Raw genomic sequence first — 21,556 nt, 5'->3', positions numbered from 1 at the left:
TTTTGCTCACTTAGCATTTTGTAGATTGATAAAAATCAACAATCATCATTAATATTTCTGAAAGCATTCTTTGTTTACAGCAATTTTTCACACCTAAAACTTTGCACAGTACTGCATTTCAGAAATCCGGTCACCTTACCCTAGCTTATTTTGGTTTAGTTACCTCAGTTTACCTTGGTCCATCTTATCTTGGTTAAACTAAGCTTGTCTACTTATCGTAGCTCTTCTTAGCTTAGCTTAGCCTATTTTAGCTTAGTTAACCTTAGCTTAATTTAGCATAGTTTAGCAAACAATGAATGAATGAGCTCATCTCTGAGAGTGACAGATTCCACCCAAAAACAGATCTAAACATCTTTTTTTCATGCTTTCTTTATGTTTATCTCTATAAATATTGTGGAATAATTTTTTGTGTTGAGGTAATCGAACCAGACAATTTATATTTACTGTGAACTGAAGAATATGTCATTGTTCACTATTTTTAAAATTGCGACACCGTGCATATTTCACAGTTGGTAGCACTGTAGCCTTGCAGCAAGAAGGTCCTGGGTTCAACTCCCGGCTGGGGGTCTTTCTGCATGGAGTTTGCATGCTCTTTCCGTGCATACATGGGTTTTCTCTGGGTACTCCGGCTTCCTCCCAAAGTCCAAAAACAAAACTGTTAGGGTAATTGGTCTCTCTAAATTGCCCTTAGGTGTGAATGAGTGTGTTCACATTTGTTTGTGTGTTGTTCTGCGATGGACTGGCGACCTGTCCAGGATGTACCCCGTCTCCTACCCATAGACTGCTGGAGATAGGCACCAGCTCCCCCATGACCCACTATGGAAGAAGCTGTATAGAAGATGAATGAATGAATGAATGAATGATAATTCACTGTACCAATAGTTTTTATCTCTTTGTTGTTAGTAATAATAGTGAAGGTACACATGATCTAAACTCAGGTCTCATCAGAGTTATATGGAAACATGGCTTGTAGTAGGTTCTGTTTTAGGTCTTTGTGGGACTGATGTCCTGTTTTTTAAAGACTTTTAGTTATTGTTAATCCACTGTAGTTTGTCCATGATCCCTTCTCTTTTGTCCTGCACTTTTCTAATCTCCTCACATCTTTAAGCACAATAGGCAATGAATCATACATAAATCAGCTTCACCAACTGAGAACCATTTTACATCACTTGTCAGGAACTTCTTATTTTTCTCTTCGTGGTTTTTGGAGAAAAACAGTGTTGCTATGAATGTTTGTGACCAATCACAGCTCCTCCTGCTAGCTGACTCTGTTCTTCCTCCAAATGGATGTCTGCAAATAAGACTTTGCAGCAGTACAGGTAAAACCCAGTCTGTGCACTGACCACATGGATAAGCACGGGGAAAAAGGACAGAACGATGTTGCAGCTGCTGCTGCTGATCGTCATGATCTTTTTAAAATGCTCTGGAAAACATGTAAGTATCCATTGTTACTCTTCTTTTGTGTAACTCTCCCTGCTGCCACCTCCACACCGATGCGTGTTGCCTTAACGCTGAGGTGAAGAGTGGGAGGTAGAGGGCAAACTGAGATGGCTACAAGAGGGATGGAGAGAGCTGCAGAAGAAAAGAGTGTGTGGGTGACCGAAGCACAGCAATGGCATAGATAGATAGATAGATAGATAGATAGATAGATAGATAGATAGATAGATAGATAGATAGATAGATAGATAGATAGATAGATAGATAGATAGATAGATAGATAGATAGATAGATAGATAGATAGATAGATAGATAGATAGATAGATAGATAGATAGATAGATTTTTCTTTTAAAGCCCCTAAAGCTGTAAGCAGTGCAAATTGGAGGCAGATATATAGAGAGACAGAGCAAGAAAGGAGAGGTAGAGTGAGGCTGAAGTGAGGTAAATAAAAACTCGAAGGGAGAGCAGGAGGAGGAGGAGGAGGGTTTGCGTTGGTGTTTTGGTTGGCAGAGAGCGCTTGTCAAAAAAAAAGAAAAAACGTTCCTCTGACAGAAGTCATGATTCACAGCAGAACGAGAGAGAAGCAGAGAGAGAGGGAGACAAGCGACAGAACAACAGACAAACGGCAGAGGTAGGGAAAGACGTAGAGGAGCCAGGGATGCAGGAGAGCTCTAAACAGCAAGGATGCTGATTATGAGACCACATTACCAGGATGAGAGCAATGGACTAGATTCACCGATGGCTTCCACGACTGTGACAACATTGATAAGGTGCTGACTCCTGAATCGATCCGGTGGTGGTGGAGGGCTGTGGGTTGGGATGTAGAGCAGGTGGTGACAGCAGCAGCAGTGAAAGAGAGGATGGAGAAATAGGAAGCAGGAGAGGGTTTTAACTATCAATAGGCTCATTGACACAGATGGACTCATTTGCATCACTAGTGCATGTAAATGAGGTACTTGTGACTCTTTATCAGTTCATTCAAAATGGATATTTATTTATATATTCAAAGACCAGAGTTTTAAATTGTTTCTGAAAATGTAACTGATCGCATTTTTGAATTTCTCTTTTCATTCGGTTTTAACTGAGTTCTTTCTTGGTTGTAACTTTTCTCCCACTGTGGTTTAGGTTGTGATAGTCACATTTAGAGGTAATCATCATTCTAATTTCTCTCATTCCCAAAGACCTGAATTGTATTTCTTTACTTTGATGCTGGAAACAGCTTTGAAGGAAACTGATGTCACATTGGCTTTGTTGGTGGCTCTGATGTTTATTGAGCTTGGTGTATTTATCCAACTTCCTAATATACTGGGATTAGTTTGTTATCCATGTTAATCAAAGTCTTTCAGCTTAACCGTTTTTTAGTTAAGATCTATTGTCCACCCCCCTCGCCCCTATCATATGTGAGACTGTTGTTAGGTGTTCCTCTAAGATATAACTTCCTTAAAGTTCCCCAAAGCAATTACTAGGACATCTAAATTTAGCACTGCGCTTGGTTCATCCATGAGAGAGAAAATGCAGGTGGAGATGTTTTCCTTTGTTGCCTTATCTGCAGGATTAATGAGATGTGAAACATGCTGGGGTAAGCTTAATGGAGCTGAAGTAATTAACTAAATGTTAAAAGGGATTAGACTGGAAATTTGAAAGTTGTTAGTTCATCCAAAATATTGTTGTTTTTTTTTTTACAAAAAGAGGCCCATAAAACATAGTTTTCATCATTTTAGCCATTAAAGAAATAAAGGACATTTTGCCAACTTAACTGAAGGTTCCTTGAAATCAGAAATTCTGTCAGGGAAAGTCTGATGTTTCTCACCTGTCCTGGTATTATAATCCAAGATGGCTTCCTTATGGTAAATTGTGACAGTTGCCATGATATACTGTATCATATATATATATTGACATTTCTGATGATTCATATGTCATTAAATAATTTAAACAACCTGCAATGACCAAGTTCTGTGTTCAACATGTTATTGTGTTTAAATGTGCTGAGAAAAGCATTAATATTGGTAATAGCAGTCATCCTGGTCATTGGGTTTAGTCAGTGTTCTCTCTAGATCTGTCATTATTGGAAATAAATAATTTACAGTTTTGTTACATTATATAACTTCTCACAAGACACAATTTCTGATATAAAGGGCATAAAATCCACTGTAATAACTCTAAGGTCAGAATCTGACCTAAATTACCAACATGGCTGCCAAGCAGTATATTGAATTTTATCAGCGTTGTATGATGGAAAATGTGTTTCTCATTAAATTAGTCCCACAGCTGGCCGCATTCAGCATCTGCGAGTGAACATGATGGTGCAGTGTTGAAAAGCCAAAATATAATAGTCAGGTGTTGTTAGCTTGTGCTGCTAATAGCTAGTCTGGTCCCTTGGCACACCCGTTAGCAAATGCCACTGGTTTCCCAACTTGCAAACAAGGTTTAGTTAGATTTGATCATTCCCAGATCTAGGTTGTGAATTTTCAGGAAAATGATTTGCGACAATGGTGGCACTGTTGCCTTGCAGCAAGAAGGTTCTGGGTTTGACTCCCGGCCGGGGATCTTTCTGCATGGAGTTTGCATGTTCTCCCTGTGCCTGCGTGAGTTTTCTCTGGGTACTGTGGCTTCCTCCCACAGTCCAAAAAAACCTATTTTTGGTTAATTGATCTCTCTAAATTGCCCTTAGGTGGGCATGGTTGTTTGTCCTGTACGTCAGTGTTGCCCTGCGATGGATTGGTGACCTGTCCAGGGTGGACCCCGCCTCCCACCCATAGACTGCTGGAGATAGGCACCAGCTTCCCCGTGACCCACTATGGATGAAGGGGTAGAAAATGACTGATTGACATATATATTCAAACTGATGTCTGAACTCTGTCCTCCAGGAGCCTTCCAGTTGATTTTTCCTTCCTGAAACTCTCTTCAATCAGGTGCATGTCTGGTACTCCACACCTATTAGTGATCAGGTTCCTACAGTGTATGAATGCATAAGGAGCTAATTAGCTTGATATGCTTGTGATACATACCCTGGTCACTTAGCACAACTTTAGGAAATCCCACTGGATTTCCAACATGCAAATGGAGCATGTTTAGGTTAGGTGTGCAGTCATTTTCGGACCAACTTCCAAGATGAATGGTTCACAATAAACCTTTCCTAAAGCTAGACCCGTGACGCTTTGACCTAACCAAATCAAATAACAGAACATAAGCAGTTAGTTTGGGTTTTGCAGGCTTCACACCTATAAATTAAAACACACAGTGAAACACTCATATAAAAGCAGCCCCATTTCTCAGTTTCAATGCCCAAATGAAGGATTGATGTCATTGGGCCTGTTTAGTTCAACCTGTGTGCATAATTGAACTGTAGTGACTAATCAGTAGAACATGGTGTGCTATGTGAAATCAGCTTAATCGTAAATTGCTTCACAGGCAGCATCAGCATCTTAAAATTATTTTAATGTGTAAAACGTGACTTTTTTGAGATGCTCTCCCTCATGTTTATCTGCTTTGTTTTTCCACATGCAGGGGGCATTAATCATCAAACCCCAGCAGAATGAGAGGAGCAGGTCTGACTGGATCCTACCCTCCATCCTGTTGCTCTGAATCCAACAGACGAAAGCTCTGCTGAAGAAACATTTAATTGGCTCTAAACAGACAGCACAATAAACAAGCTGAATAAATATAAATGCTGTCACGATGTGAGAAGAGTGGGCGAGAAGATGAGCTTACCAGGTGGAAATAAAAGATGTCCACTTTTGTTTTATGTTTCCATGCTTTTTGAATCTGATTGGAATATTTCTCCAAGAGGGATTCTGTTTCGACTTAATGCTGTCTACGTTTTGACGTTTTGTGGGACTTTCAACGTTAGATCGCAAGAATCTTCATGAAAACAGAAGGAACATGATTTAGTTTTCACTGAACGAAGATTTTTTAAAACCTTTGAAAGTGACTTTCCTTAATGCTTCTTATGGCCTTCCTGAACATAGCTGCTCCACATCCTGCAGAGTCTGCTGTAGTTTAACAAGTTTGTTTGTTTTTTTTACCAGATTTTGTCAAATTAAAGACTTCACAATTCACTCTTCAAGTTTTAGACGCGCCTCCCACCTACCCCCCCCACCAATCATGGGCAAGCCTCTCAGCCGTCCTGGGTGTTTCAGGAAGAGCTCATGCTGCCTGGAGAAACATGCGCTTGGGGATGGGGGAGTGGGAGGGCGGGATGTTGGGATGGAAGGGGGTTATGGAGATGGCTATATACCGCAGCGATCCATATACGACACCATGTGTATAAATCAGCAGATTGACAACCATCACCACAACTCTGGGGGCTCAGTGAGGCGAGACGGAGGTGGAGATGGGAGTTTTAACTACTCCACGAGTGGCTCCCTGAGAGTCAGCAGGTCGGACATGTTTGATCCACAGCCACGTTCCTTAACTCCAAACCCATCCTTTGTTCGGCGCCTGGATGAGAGAGCCATCTATGATTCCCTGAAGCTCGGAGCAGATGACATAGATGGCTGTCACTCTCCAGGTCATTTCAACCGATCCGTTTCTCCCTCTGTGTCCTCATTCTCTGCACCAGGAGTGTCCTCCTCATCAAAGAAACACCACCATCACCACCACCATCACCATGGAGACAGCACAAAAAGCAGAGAGAGCCGGCATTCCTGGAAAGCAGTACTTTCTCCGAAACCCTTGGAGTGTGTGGAGATTCCTACAGTGGAGATGATGGACAGAGGAGGAGGAGGCTATCTGAATCCAGGGCACTATCCTGCTGCAGGGCAGTCCTCCTCTCTTACCTCCCCCCTCATCTCACCCTTCTCCGGCTCACCTCTCTCGTCAGGATACCACACTCCAGTATTTTTCTCCCCAGTCAAACCTCGCCCCAGTCAGAGCCAGAGCCTACGTTGTTCCCCTCCCCATCTGATCCAGCCAAGGCATTATTCCCAAACCCAGAGCCTGAGGCTGTCCCCCCCTCATGAGCTTAGAAGGTCCCCCTACAGGGCCCCCCTGGTCCAGCTGTCTGCTCATGACCTGGAGCAGGACCTTCGGGAGCGAGGAGGTGGATGGGGCCGCAGCGAGCGCGACAGGGACTGGGAGAGGGAGCGGGAACGGGAGATGGAGCGGGGGTGGGCCCAGCGGGAGTGGGAGAAGGAGAGGGAGAGGGGGAGGCTAGAGAGGGAGAGAGCACGAGAGAGGGAGAGAAGGGAGACATCCACTTTCGGGACCTTCGGATATGGCCGTTCGGTTCCATTACGCTCAGACAGAGACTCTGTTTTTATAGAATCCGACCACGGTTTGGACACAACACCTCTGCTGCTCACCCAGCCCTCACCGTCACCCTCCCCCAGTGGAGCTCCCAGAATGGGTACTGGAGCTGTGGGCAGGAACAGAGCTGGGTCAAAGGTTGGCCCAGAAGGGGTTGGTGGAGGGATGGTGCCTAGGTGCAACAGTGGCAGTGTTAGTTTGATGTTGGTGGACAGTAAATCAGGGTGTGGGCCCAGGTTAGGTAGCGAAGTCTTAACTGGAAACATCTCTGAGGCAGAAATGAGAGCAGGAAAACAGGAGCACCATCGAGCCGAAAGCTGGAACAAATATGACAACGGGTGCACGTCTAGTATGAAGAACGTACTGGAAAAGAGGGTGGGCTCTCACGTAAAAACACGGCCAGGAGGATGGGATTTGGAAGGAAAAGTGCTGTCAGGGTTGGAGAATAAGGAGGGACAAAGAGGAGTGACAAAGAACGTTGAGAAAACTGGTGGAACTACAACTAGACAAGAATGTATACCTGATCACTCAAACATGAATGTCACTGATAAGACAGTTGGTCCTGCTGACATGGTTCAGGTTGAAACCGATTTTGTTCCTGAGACCAAGCTGGAGCTCGATCCAGAGGCTAAAGATGACTTCCAACAGGTGGAGAACAAGGTTGAAGAAGAGGCTGAACCTAAACCAAAATCCAATATTTTAAAATCTGAGTCCACTGTAGAAGCTAAAGCTGAAGCTAAGATTGCTCCTGTTTCTAAGCCAATGGCAGAATCAGAATCTGGGATTAGTCATGGAGTAGTAGAAGACAGTGAGACTGTTAGTCAAGCTGAAACTACAGGTGAACCTAGGATAAGCTCAACTGCAGGAGATAAACCTGAAGCTGCTCACAGACACCAAGCAGAGGGAAAACTTGAAGAATCTGATAAGCCAAAATCAAGTCATGCTGTGAAAAGCTCAGGATCTAAGTCCAAATCATCCAAGTCCTGCTCCAGGTCTCGACCGGGCACAGCCACAGGGATGCGCCCAGGAGCGCTGAGCCCCCGACAAAGCAACAGGCTTGGAGACCTTGAATCGACTGGGCCACCTGAAGGCATTGAGTCCACTTGGCCACGCAGAATTATGTTCCGAAAGAGGACAGTCCGTCAGGGAGGGGCACTCCACAATCTTCCTATCCTCCCCCCACTCCCTTCTGTCTTGTCAGCAATGGAGAAGAGGCATCCACACCTACGGCACGGTTCAGAGAACCCATTATCAAATATGATGAACCCCATTGTAGGGCGTTGCTCACTGAGGGAGCCCGCTCACCCAGAGCCAGGACAGGGGAGCAGTTTGGTAGGCCGGTCATCCCTGAGGGAGCAGAACTTAGAGCACTGGAGGGTATGCAGGGAGCAAGAAGAACCCAGGAGGTCCAGAAGCCGGGAGAAACGAGGGGAGCAGAGTATGGACAAGGCAGAGAAAGAGGGAAAGAAAGGAAAGGTGGAGAAAAGAGAAGAAACACTGAAGAATGAGAAGGTAGTTGTGCTGGAAACTAAACAAGACAAGGTGGGGATAAATGTAGAGGAACAAATTCAGAGGGATGTAACTAAAAATAAGAAGGAGAAAAAACAGATGGATGGTGAAGTAAAGCCTGAAAAAGTGGAGGACAGAGAGATAAAGATTAAAGTTGGTACAAGAGAGCTACAGGAACAAGATATGGAGTTGGAAACAAAACCACACCTTGAAGAAAGTGAGGTGGATGTAAGAGAAGTAATACCTGTTGGAGAGGAAGAAGGTGTGGAGGGTTGGGATGCTGTCCTTGACATGGTCAACACCCTTTGGGATGACAGCTGGGAAAAACGCGAAGCAGGTGGAGAAGATCCCAATTCCCCTTCAGGCTCCCTGCAGCGTTGGCCTCTCCTCCGCCCACCAATCGGCTTTGGGGGCTCTCACCCTCCTTCCTCTGCAGCCTCTGAGCTTAGCCTGACGGAGTTAGAGAGGAGGGCCCGGGAGCTGGACTCTGACCTGGAACACCTTGATCTGTCACAGCCCCACAGGGATGTATACCAAACGCTGCTGGAGCCAGGAAAGGAACGAGCCGACATGTACCAAACACATCCAGGGCCACAAAGAGACAAGGCTCACCTTCACACAGGTATCCCAGATGTAACTTATCTATGGTTGTATTTGGTCTTCTAACAGTTGGGATCATTCGTGTGTCTTTTGTTTAGCCTTCATTTAGCTAGAAGCATCCCATCCAACTCCTTGTTTATTTCAGTTTAATTCAGTTAATTTCAGTTTGTTGTCATCTCAGTGCACTTTACAAGACAAACAGATCCAACTCATATCCAAGGGTATAATTAAGCTATTCACAGTGCAATTCGATTATAGTTATAATATAGAACTGCCAAAATTCAGTTGATCATTTGATGGCAGTTCATAAAAAGTTATCTATGTAAGGAAGCCCAGCCAATTGCATTGAATCTGACGCAGCAACTCCTCCTCCTGTGCAAGCATGCAGTAACATGGGAAGGAATAACTCCCTTCTTTATGCAATCTTGGCCAAGATTGTGACACGGATAACAACTAAAACCAAAGTCATGTTTCAACGCTAATGCCCTGTTTGGACATCCAGCTTATCCATACTTGAAGCATAAACATCATTCAAAGTTTTGAAACATTTTACAGTTTTAACACAATCACAGTTTACATTTTTGTAATTTTTTAGGTAATTGACACAATGTTTGATGAACAGAGGATCCAAATGCAGCAAAGGCGCAAGATGCAGGACTCAAAGTAATTTTTAATACATTACTGATCAAAGGTACATACAGTATGGACCGAAACTAAGGTATTACAAGGATCTGACAGAAACAGCTACAAGCCGTGGGCTTAAATATAATGAGGGTGATCAAACCTGATTTGACACTGACACAGAAAGCAAACCCAACGGAAAGCCTAAAAGAAAACCGCTGTCAAAATAAGAGGAACGAATGATTACACAGTAAAACCACGACTAAAATTGATAGACTCTTGGGGAAGGGTGTTGATGGTGTAGGGGCGAAAGCACGCGACCATATGCAGAGGCTATAGTCCTCGAAGCAGCTGTCCCAGGTTCGAGTCCCAGACCTGGTGACATTTGCCAAATGTCTCCCCCTCTCTCTAGCCCTCTTTCCTGTCTACCTACTGTCAAAGGAAAGATACAAAATAAAGGCTGCTATTGCTGAAAACATATCTTTAAAAAAAAAAAAAAAAATGTATAGACTCTTAACCAAAATTAAAGACTGAAATTAGTAGAAAGCACAAAAAACCTCAAAACTTAAGAACAACTTAAATATGGAACAACAAATGTGACAAATAATTGTCCTGCAGAAAATGACACTAAAGCCACTTTCACTGTCCTTTCGTTCTGTGATGTTCTTTAACTCTGCCTGAAAGGTCCCTGCCTGGAAAGGGGTGGTCAAAGCCAACCCACCAATATTACCCTCTGATCTACCTCGGCAGGTAGTCCCAGACCTTTAACCACTATGAATTGTATGGGTTAAATCAGGACAGCAGAATGAGTATGACGAAGTGACATGCTACCAACGGAAGCAGAAGCAACAGGATGTCAGGATCTGTGCTTTGTGTGTCTGTTGGTGTTTTTACTGTGCTCAGCCCCTAGATGGCGTGGAATCTGGAGGAGAGGTGACAAGTGTTCGCTATTCCCCTGATTATTCTGCAGAGGACTATTTAAGGAGGAGGCTGCCAGCAACTCACTGCCAGAGTGTTGCCCTTAGAGGTACTACTCAGCCACGTTACCTTTGACCTTGCCTTGTACACCAAGTAACTTTGTCTTTGTATCCTGCAGGTTTCCTGAACCTGATTTTGCCTTGCATTGAATCCTGCCTGGATAAACCGTCTTCGGAAGGAAGCAATCCAGTTCCATGAACAAAGACTCAAGTCTCTCATGACTTCGTTGGATCACGCCGGCTGGCAACTTCCTGATTCCTGCGTACCTCGGACCTCCATCTGCGAACCCTGTCCACCCTCCTCCCTCCATCGCTCCTCTTGGATTACAAACTCTCCTGGCTTACCACATCCACCAACTTCAGTCTCACCGGCAAACAACCACTTGGTTTCTCCACTCCCCCTCTGACGGATCCCTCCACCGTTCTTTGTAAGACAGATTTATTATTTTCATGAGTTCAGCCCCAGAGTTATCCCTGCTTACCTTATTGTTTATTACTAAAGTTTGCATCCTGGTTCCAGTTTCCTGCATTATTCACCCAGTTGTAAATAAACACTTTACCGAACAATACCGTCTCCTGAATTACTTTCTGCATGTGGGTCAAATCCTTTAAACTCAATATGACAGAACACTGGCCAACCTGACCCAGCCGAAGCATTCAGGAGAATTTTATCTGAACAGCACCACCAAATCGCTACCAATGATTCTTCTCTCTCTTCTCTTTTTGAACAACAGAAACAGACCAATCAGCAAATCGAACAACTCGCTTCCTTGTTTCAGCACACCTTGAGCAATTTCACCGCCCCGTCAGTAGAGGGCGCTGCTGCCTCTCCAGTTTCTCAACAACTTCCGCACTCACGTAGGTCACTTCCCCGAATCCAGAAAAATTCTCCGGTGAGAAGGGAGATTGTAAGGGTTTCCTTCTCCAATGCACTTTAGTATTTAATTGCTCCCCACAATCTTTTCCTCATGATGCAGTAAAGATTTCTTTTGTACTTGGGCTGCTAAAAGGAAAAGCCCTGAGGTGGGCAGAGGTCCGTTTGTCGAACTGTTTAGATTTTGGCTGCACCTTTTCCGAGTTTGAGGAGGAGTTTTGTCAGGTTTTCTCCTGTGAGAAAGATTTTACCACCAATGCTCATAGCTTATGGTCTATTAAACAGAGAAATCAGTCCGTTTCTGAATTTTCCATAGATTTTCACACCCTCGCTGCTGCTTCTGGATGGAATGACTGCGCTCTTAGAGCTGCTTTCTTCCAGTCATTAAATGATCCTTTAAAAGATGAATTAGCTTTAGTCGACGAGCCTAAGACTTTGAATGGGTTAATCAAGTTAGCCGTTAGACTAGATAACCGAATGAGGGGGAGAAAAAGATCCAGATTAGAACAGAGTGCAGTTAGGACCCATCTCTCTAGCCCTACTCCCTAAACTGGTCGCCCCACGCCTGCTTCACACAATTCAGGTATTGAACCGATGCAGATCGGGTGTAACCAGCTTTCCCCCAGAGGAAAGACTAAGACGCTGCCAAGCTAATCAGTGTTTTTACTGTGGCTCACCGGAACATCATCTTGCTAACTGCCCTGTTCGTCCTTCAGGGCCAAAAGGGCAGGTCCGCCAGTAAGTGAGCGGAGACTGATGGACCGTTTCCTTACCCCCAGACTTAGTCTACCTGACACATTAATTTCACACCGTCCTTTTCAAAACCTCTCTGCTCTTATTGACTTGGGTAGCGACCAGAACCTCATTGATCCGAGGTTAGTTAAAGAAGCTCAGGTTGAGAGTGAGCCGCTTCCCACGCCTCAAGTTGTTTCTTTATTAGATGGCAAAAAATTACCTCGAATCACTCATAAAACCAAACCTTTCACTTTAATCCTGTCAGATAATCATAGGGAGGAGATCTCATTTTTTGTGTTTCCTATCGCTTTGAACTCAATCGTTTTAGGTTTTCCCTGGCTCAAGAAGCACAACCCCCACGTGAACTGGACTGAAAGCTGAGTTGAATCTTGGTCCACCAACTGTCTTTCTTCCTGTTTGCAGTCAGCCATTGCTTTACAACCTTCTGAGTTAGCTCCTACTGGAGATGAAATTTCTGACCTCACTAATGTTCCTTCAGAATACCATGATCTCAGTTTGGTTTTCAGTAAAGCCCTATCATTGCCCCCACATAGGCCCTATGATTGTGCCATACATTTGCTTCCTGGTGCCCCCTGCCAACCAGTAGACTCTACAACATTTCTGGACCTGAAAGAAAGGTTATGGAAGATTACATAAATGAGTCATTAGCAGCCGAGCTAATTCGTCCCTCTTCATCTCCACTCGGAGCAGGGTTTTTCTTTGTGGGTAAGAAGGATGGTTCACTACGCCCTTGTATTGATTATAGGGGATTAAACCAAATTACTGTTAAAAACAAGTACCCTCTTCCACTCCTTTCCTCAGCCTTTGAACCAGTCCACGGTTCCACTATATTCTCCAAGCTAGATCTCCATAATGCATATCATTTAGTTAGGATCCGCCAGGGAGACGAGTGGAAGACCTCCTTCGATACCCCGTTAGGTAACTTTGAGTACCTATTCATGCCTTTTGGACTAAGAATCGCACCAGCAGTATTCCAGTCACTCATCAATGACATACTAAGGGACTTTTTGAATGTTTTTGTTTACCTTGATGACATCCTGATTTATTCAAAGGACATTGAAGAACACACCTGTCACGTCCGCCTGGTGCTACAAAGACTTTTGGAGAACAGAGTGTTTGTTAAAGCTGAAAAATGTGAATTTCACAAGAAATCTGTCACATTCTTAGGATACATCCTGGAGGGTTGACAGGTTCTCTCGGACCCGGAGAAGATCAAGGCGGTTCTGGAGAGGCCTGTCCCGGACTCTCGCAAGCAGCTACAATGGAGCCTTGGATTTGCAAACTTCTATCGTCGATTCATCAAAAACTTTAGCCTAATAGCCGCACCACTCACAGCCCTGACCTCCACAAACATTGTGTTCTCCTGGACACCTGAAGCCAACAAACCTTCCAGACATTAAAGGAGAAGTTCTCAGACACCCATATTGGTTCATCCTGATTCCTCCAGACAGTTCATTTTGGAGGTCGATGCCTCAGATACAAGAGTTGGAGCGGTGCTTTCTCAGCAGTCTACCACCGATGGAAAACTCCACCCATGTGCCTTTTTCTCTCGTCGTCTCACAAGCACGGAACAGAACTAGGATGTGGGGGACAGAGAGCTCTTAGCTATAAAGTTAGCTCTCGAAGATTGGAGACATTGGCTGGAGGGTGCTAAGCATCCTATTTTAGTATGGACCGATCATAGGAATCTGGCCTACTTACAATCAGCCAAGAGACTGAACCCATGGCAATCACGTTGGTCACTGTTTTTCTCTCGTTTTGATCTTTCTATTTCTTACAGGCCTGGCTCCAAGAACGGCAAGCCGGACACTCTTTCCCGACTTTACTCGTCGGACTCCACTGAGAAGGAGGCAGAACCCATTGTGCCGTCTCATTGGACATTTGGGGCCCTATTTTGGGAGGTAGAGAACCTTGTAAATAATGCCCTACGAAACGAACCGGACCCAGGTACGGGTCCCCCCAACAAGAAGTATGTTCCCACTTCCGTGAAGTTCAGGCTCATCCGCTGGTTTCACACAGCTAAATTCTCAGGTCACCCAGGGGTCAGTAGAACCATCTCACTCATCTCTAGAAGATTTTGGTGGCCATCCCTCCACAAAGAATGTCACTGAGTATGTTCAGGCTTGTTCAGTTTGTGCCAGAGAAAAGTCGAGCAATCAGCCTCCTTATGGGTTACTCCTGCTGCTCAGTGCGCCTAAACGCCCTTGGTCTCGTATCGCTCTGGACTTTGTAACAGGTTTACCTATATCCAAAGGGAATACAGTCATCCTCACTATAGTAGACCATTTTTCTAAGTCCTGTCATCTTGTGCCACTAAAAAGACTCCCTTCTGATTTTCAGACTGCCCAGCTGTTGGTTCAACACGTGTTTCGCCTTCATGGCATTCTCCAGGACATCTTGTCAGATCGTGGTCCCCAATTTATCTCTCGTGTTTGGAAACAGTTTTGTTTGGCTCTTGGAGCCAACGCCTCCTTGACTTCTGGCTACCATTCCCAATCTAATGGACAAACTGAACATATGAACCAACAGATGGTGCCCATCCTCAGATGCACGACCGCAACCAAACCTCTCAACTGGAATGTTTATCTCCCCTGGGTTGAGTATGCTCTTTTTGCATGTCTTCCAAATTCTGAGTAATGGAATTGGTTAGCAGATTTGGTCAGCTGGTCTCTGAACGCAATTTATTAAATTTTCTCGAGGAGAAGACAGGGTGAAGGAGAGTCCAACTTGTCCGGACAGGACGTTTTTCTCTGGATACACAATGGACTCCTGGCAGAAGTGGAGGATTGTGTGTTTGTCGATAATGTCAGTCGAGGATGTGGAAGATATGTATATACACGGGATCGCAGGCAGGTTGCGGTTCCTGGACTCAGGGGTGAAATGGGATAAATCTTGGAGAAAGTTGTTCGCTCGGATCTGGCAGAAAGACCAGGAATGTGACTGTTTGGATTCGCCTTTGAGAAGAACCAGCGAGACTCTCAAGGCTGACGGAAAATTAAGAGTCAGCCTAACCCAAATGATTATTGTTTTTCTGAATCTGGCTCCCCTGCACGGCCTTGATGGCTGGTTATCTTCAACTTCTCCTGGAAGTTATGTAAACATGACGCTCTGCTCCCTCTACCCCCTCCCTTCCCTGAGGACATCTGTGGACCTCCTCAGAACTTGGCCGGTTGATGAACCTTCCAACGTACCATCAAGGACAATGGCCTCTGGGACAGTGCTTCATGGACTTACTTGCGCACACTCACTTGCACACACACTCACATGCTCAAGATAAACATATGCACCCCTCACACCACCTTCACCGTTCCCAGCATGATGTTGTTTTGTCAACTTGTTGCTTCTTTGTTCTGAGGTTTTTTACAATCTCAAACTGTATCTTCCTAAGGATAAAGTGTGAAATATGATTTTTTCCCTCTACTTACCTAATGTGGCCTCTTTTCTCATCTAGCAAGGGCAGCGCCTGTGAGTGGGCAGCAAAGCCTCGGTGACCCGTCCCCCCCTTGTCTTGTGTCGTGATGTATGTTTGGATGGGTTGTACTGGAATTCTAATTTCCCCTCGGGGATCAATAAAGTATCTTTGAATTGAATTGAATTGAATTCACAAACCTCATCTGCTACTGGCCTCTCACCATTTGAGATTTCCCTCGGTTTTCAACCTCCTTTGTTTTCAGCTGACGAGAGGGACATAGGCGTAGCATCCGTGCGGCACCACATACGCCGTTGTAAACGGATCTGGGCAAATGCTACCAGAGCTCTCCTTCGAACAGCTGACCAGAACAAGAAGTACTCTGACCACAAATGGCGGCCAGCTCCTACGTACCAGCCTGGCCAAAAGGTTTGGTTGTCCTCTCGAGACATACCCTTGAAGGCTATGTCTAAAAAACTGTCTCCTCGTTTCATTGGCCTCTACACCATTGACTCTGTCATTGGTCCATCGGCTCTTCACCTACGCCTGCCTTCCAGTCAACGCATCCACCCTGTATTTCATGTCTCTCAAGTCAAACCTTTTGTCTCCAGCACATCCTGCCCACCGGCCGAACCCCCACCACCCACCCTGGACCTGTCGGGGCACCCTGTTTGGACGGTCCGAAGGATCATCGGCTCCCGTCGACGAGGTCGCGGATGGCAGTATCTCGTTGACTGGGACCCCGGTCGTTTAGCTGTGACCCTTCATTGATCTCGGACTTTAATTCTTCTCGTCCTTCCACATCTTCTGGACCGCCAGGCAGCGGTCGTTGAGGGGAGGGGGGGTGATGTAAGGATCTGTGCTTTGTGTGTCTGTTGGTGCTCAGCCCCTAGATGGCGTGGAATCTGGAGGAGAGGTGACAGGTGTTCGCTATTCCCCTGATTATTCTGCAGAGGACTATTTAAGGAGGAGGCTGCCAGCAACTCACTGCCAGTGTTGCCCTTAGTGGTACTACTCAGCCACGTTACCTTTGCCTTTGACCTTGCCTTGTACACCAAGTAACTTTGTCTTTGTATCCTGCAGGTTTCCTGAACCTGATTTTGCCTTGCATTGAATCCTGCCTGAATAAACTGTCTTCTGGAAGGAAGCAATCCAGTTCCATGAACAAAGACTCAAGTCCCTCATGACTTCATTGGATCACGCCGGCTGGCAGCTTCCTGATTCCTGCGTACCTCAGACCTCCATCTGCAAACCCTGTCCACCCTCCTCCCTCCATTGCACCTCTTGGATTACAAACTCTCTTGGCTTACCATATCCACCAACTTCAGTCTCACCGGCAAACAACCACTTGGTTTCTCCACTCCCCCTCTGGCGGATCCCTCCACCATTCTTTGTAAGACAGATTTATTATTTTCATGAGTTCAGCCCCAGAGTTATCCCTGCTTACCTTATTGTTTATTTCTACAGTTTGCATCCTGGTTCCAGTTCTCTGCATTATTCACCCAGTTGTAAATAAACACTTTACCGAACAATACCGTCTCCTGAATTACTTTCTGCATGTGGGTCAAATCCTTTAAACTCAATATGACACAAGACTCAGTGGTGCACAGAGAGAATATGCACTGCATGAACCTCCAGAGTCTATCAGATATCAGAAGTATGTTGCTCTGTAGAATGTAATGAAGATAGCCGGTTGAGGATGATGCAGAACAACTTTGATTGTATTTGAAGCATTCAACAGATCTGATGTAGAGCTCAGCCCTATGGCTAAGTGGATTTGGCTGACGGATTTCCATAATTATGCATTGCTCAAGTGAATGCTGCCAGTTGTAAGTGCCGCCCCTTTGGTTCCATAATCGCAGAACACGATGTGTTAGCAGACAGCATCTTGATGGACAAACTTGTATGATGGGCAAGAACAAAGTCATCCATACTAGGATGTTCATGGTTTTCATTGTGAACCCATGATCTGAAATGAGCATTAGAGTGTGATGATGTCACACAACCAAGAGTTGGAAAAAGCTGAGGAACCTATGCATTTAAGCAACTTTCATGGCCACATTTTCATCTCCACATGTACAGTTTATGAAAGCATAGGTATTCTTCTTCCAGCCAGTGTGTCTCTCACTGCTGTTTCTTGTCCAATCAAAACCCAGAGTAGGGTGATCAGATGTCCCGATTTGTGTTGGACTGTGCTGCATTTTTCACTTCGGTCTCAATGTCCCTCCAACAGAAATAAAGTCCCGCATTTGACTGGGTCAAATTCTGGTCAAAAAACTATCCGACTGAATCTTTTCTGAAACGTAAAGAAAGCAGAGCTGCAATCATCATCACAGTCATCATCAGCTGTCAATCAAAATACGCAGCAGCGTCCCATGTCATGACCAGCCTGCTGGGAAAATAAAACAGAACAAGAAAAGGATTTCCTTGTATAGCTCACATCAGTAGACTATACAAAATATAATGGAAAGTTTGTCCCGGAAAAGAACATGCAGCTACAACAAAGACTGGGAAACGGTTTATACCTGGGTGGAGCCAGTGAGAGGTGATCTCTCAGGGATTTTTGTGAAGTTATTTTTTAGTTTCACACGATGTGAAGCAACACTGTAAAAGTGAGTCGCACCATAAATGCTAAGCTGAAAATCCACCTGCTGATCAATGGACTCATTTTTAGTTAAAACCAGAGATGACTGCCAGACAGACAAGGTAACAGCAGCCCAGATTACCTGGATTAAACTTTAAAAGCTGGAAAGTACTTTTAAAATTCATTGTTTTGCGCTAACAGTCAAAGCATGGATTGATGAACGCAATGTGAGATCTTTGTTAAGTTAAAATATGTGACGTCATCATAGTGTTGGTAATGTGTCCCACAATGCCCCTCAGAAGCATCCTTGTTGTCCCGCTTTCGGTCCTTTGATATCTGGTCACCCTAGCTCTGAGTGCAGAGAGACATGCCCACAATCTCAGCGGAAGTTGGTTAGGTTAAACTCAAAGGTAATTTAAAAACTGTCAGACAGAACATGGTTGTGAGAAAATACAATTACTCGTCACCCTTTCATTAAATAGCAATATTTGACATAATAAGCTAAGGGTTTTATTTCCAATACATTTTGCTACTGACTGCATCAATAAAAGCCGTATCAAATTTGTATTATGGTGATGTCCAGCAATCTCTGCCTAAATTTAAACTAGAATGTTGTGGTTTTTACGTTGTCGATCATCCAGCAATACATGTGTCTAGATTCAAAATGTACATTCACACTTCATACTCTGCTAAATCCTGCAACTATTGTTGGGGAAAATATTTAACATTTCTTTATTTTAAAGAACAGAGTTTCTATCATTTAGTTTTATATTCAAAAGTGTTCAACCTCTCTCTGGGTCACTCTTTACAGTCACCATATAGTTGTGAAAATGGGATTTGTTTTCATCCTCTGAATGAAATTCACTGTTCTTAATGCCTTACCACCCCCAGTTAGAATGATGCATAATTAACCAAAAGGAAAGACAGTAAAACCATAAAAACGTTGTGGATCAAAAGCACATTGCCATAGCAACAGCGACACATGTTGTTTGTTCCTCTCAGTTCGTTAGGACGTCTCATTGCACCACAGATATTCTCTGGCTGTAGATTTGCACCTCTGTAGTAATAATCATCTGTGAAGTTTACTCTCCAGTGATCAACTGTACTTCAGCTCCTGTTGGCTAGCGCTGTTTGATTGTATAAAACCATCGTTAAACGATGTTCTGACTAAATACCCTACCTGTCGATCGGTGCCATCCATCCATCCATCCAGCCATCCATCCATCCATCCATCCAGCCATCCATCCATCCATCCAGCCATCCATCCATCCAGAATAATTTGCCTGTTGTAAAGATAGTTTAAACGTTTCCATCATATGCACAAGGTTTTAACAAAACATGTACAGAGAAAGATTAGTACTAGGATGGCTGATTATCGTGTATCTTGTGTTTAATATTTCTTCAGGAGTTAGCAGCAGATCCCAGGTCAGTTTGGAGCTGAATGCCATGGCTTCGACACCTACAGATACTGACAGGTCAACTAGTGACTGGTCAACTAAATCTGCAAGCACTCCCACTGGTGGACCAAGGTAATTTCTGAATCAGGACTGTGTTCAATAGTCCAGATTCTGTAGTCTGTAAGATGGTTCATATTTATTCAGCTACAAAAAAGGGATTTTATATTACATTATTTTTCATTTGTTTTTGTTTTGCTGGTTTGTTTATAAATGACTTCGATTGAAATTTTGGGATTTATTATATCAAATTTGTGTATCACTGTAGAGAGGGAGAGCAATCAAAATTTCATTATTTTTTTGTAATCTTCATTTCTGATGTTACTTTCCTGTTCATTTTTCTGGTATATTTTCACAGAGCGATAAAATATATAAGTAGGCCAAGATTCCTCACACTATAAAGTTGGTTGTGTTAGGATTGTAGATGTAAGTAAGCGCTAATTAAATGCCAGAAAAATGTGGAGGCTAAACATTGAGTAACACCATTATGATAGTGGTCCAAAAATATAACATTGAGGCACACCACATATAATTAGCAAATTGTCCCTCAAGATTTAGTGCAAATACCAAGTTCCTGACATTTTTCTTCAAAGTATATTCTTCGAAGACAAAATGCATGTTTTAAAAGAGCTCTGACAAGAAAAACAGATTTCTTTTCAGTGGTTCCCTAATAGATTCATAGACAATAACATCAACCAGGCCAGTAGCTTATGAGAAATTATGCCAGGTGTCTTATAATGAAGAGAGTATTAAAACCCTGCTTTTAAAGTAAGGTGAAAAACTCCTGGGTAAGATCTCGTACTTTTAATGAAATACCTGACTCTAAATATTTTATCTGCGTTATCTTCTTATGTTTCTGTCGATGTATTTGGCAGGTGCTTTTATCCAAAGTGACACATAGGATATAACAATGTACTTCATATCAAAGCTACAGTAAGCTACTTAGAAATTTTGAGATGTAGATAAAAATCTGACCAAAAATATGCAGAAAGAGAAAAATGTTTCAAGCACCACATTACATGTGGATATTTGATGAATCAGCAGGAGATTCAAATGCCTGTTCTCTTTGTTACAATGGACAATCCAATTTTATTTCATAGAGCTGTTATCATAGATGAACTCATCATAATGGAACAACAACAATATGAGTGCCTGTTAATTGGGAGAACAGGAACATTTAGTGCATATGAGCAGATCAGAGCTGTCTTTTTAGAAGCTCACTGGATTTATGCTGTTGACAATAAAACCACTAACAGGTGAGATTTTTGGTAAATGGGCATTTAATCAGATGAATATGTTGTTTCCTGATTTTATTATAACTAAGTGCTATTAGTTACCCAACATTTGGTCATGATTGTTCTAACCTTCCAACTGAATCCATTAAGTCATTTGAAGTGTAGCAGGTCAGAGAGAACATCACTGATGTCAGGTGGTGTCAGGAAATGCCCTCTTCTCCATCCATCCATCCATCCATCCATCCATCATCCATCCGTACATCTGTTCGTGGAACCAGATCATCACCATATTTTTGGATCACTGATAGCAAATCCAATGACCTGTGAAGTTGTAAGAGGTGTCAGGAGCACATTAGACTGAGTGACACAGATATCAGAGGAAATTGATTTAATTTGCAGAGGTATGGGAAGGAGAGCATACAGCGTGACAGAAATGCCCTGAATGTGTCCTCATTATATATGAGCACTGTCAGTGGGTGATGAAGGAAGACACATCTCGGTCTGAGCCAAATTACAAGGCTAATGTGCTGATAATAAGGTGTCTGTCATCATGAACATGACATCATCAGGTTGTGCAATGAAAACAAATCCATGGCCTTGGTTTTTCTAATTAGGTCAGTACAATTCTGACAGAATCTGTGGCAGACACAGGAGCGCCGTGGACTCATGGGGACGGAGAATTCATTTGACTGCTTGGTGTTTTTTTCAGCTCCAATAAAGAGGACAGCTCTCCAGACTCCAACCTGACACTGGAGTCTGACTCCAGTGGTGTCTTTCTCTCCTTATCCAATCAGAGCCAGGAGGACGCTGGTTCTGACAGTGACCAGCCAATCAGCGGATCTGAACTGGGCA

At 43.8% G+C, this 21,556-nt stretch overlaps 1 protein-coding gene across 1 annotated transcript in view; it reads left to right on the top strand.

Annotated features, from left to right (window-relative positions):
* Positions 1 to 1,886: 1,886 nt before the first annotated feature.
* Positions 1,887 to 21,556, top strand: part of LOC124855661 — a 39,555-nt gene continuing 19,885 nt past the window's right edge. Inside the window, exons 1-4 of the mRNA XM_047345657.1 lie at positions 1,887 to 2,208; positions 4,946 to 8,816; positions 19,421 to 19,544; positions 21,414 to 21,556. The exon at positions 21,414 to 21,556 is cut by the window's right edge and continues 706 nt beyond it. Of these exons, the coding sequence (XP_047201613.1) occupies positions 5,543 to 8,816; positions 19,421 to 19,544; positions 21,414 to 21,556 (3,541 nt within the window). The 5' untranslated portion in view covers positions 1,887 to 2,208; positions 4,946 to 5,542. The remainder of the gene's footprint in view (positions 2,209 to 4,945; positions 8,817 to 19,420; positions 19,545 to 21,413) is intronic.

Source organism: Girardinichthys multiradiatus, chromosome 19 (assembly GCF_021462225.1).
Source record: "Girardinichthys multiradiatus isolate DD_20200921_A chromosome 19, DD_fGirMul_XY1, whole genome shotgun sequence".
Classification (NCBI taxonomy): Eukaryota; Metazoa; Chordata; class Actinopteri; order Cyprinodontiformes; family Goodeidae; genus Girardinichthys; species Girardinichthys multiradiatus.
This window is presented reverse-complemented; position numbering and strand designations above follow the sequence as displayed.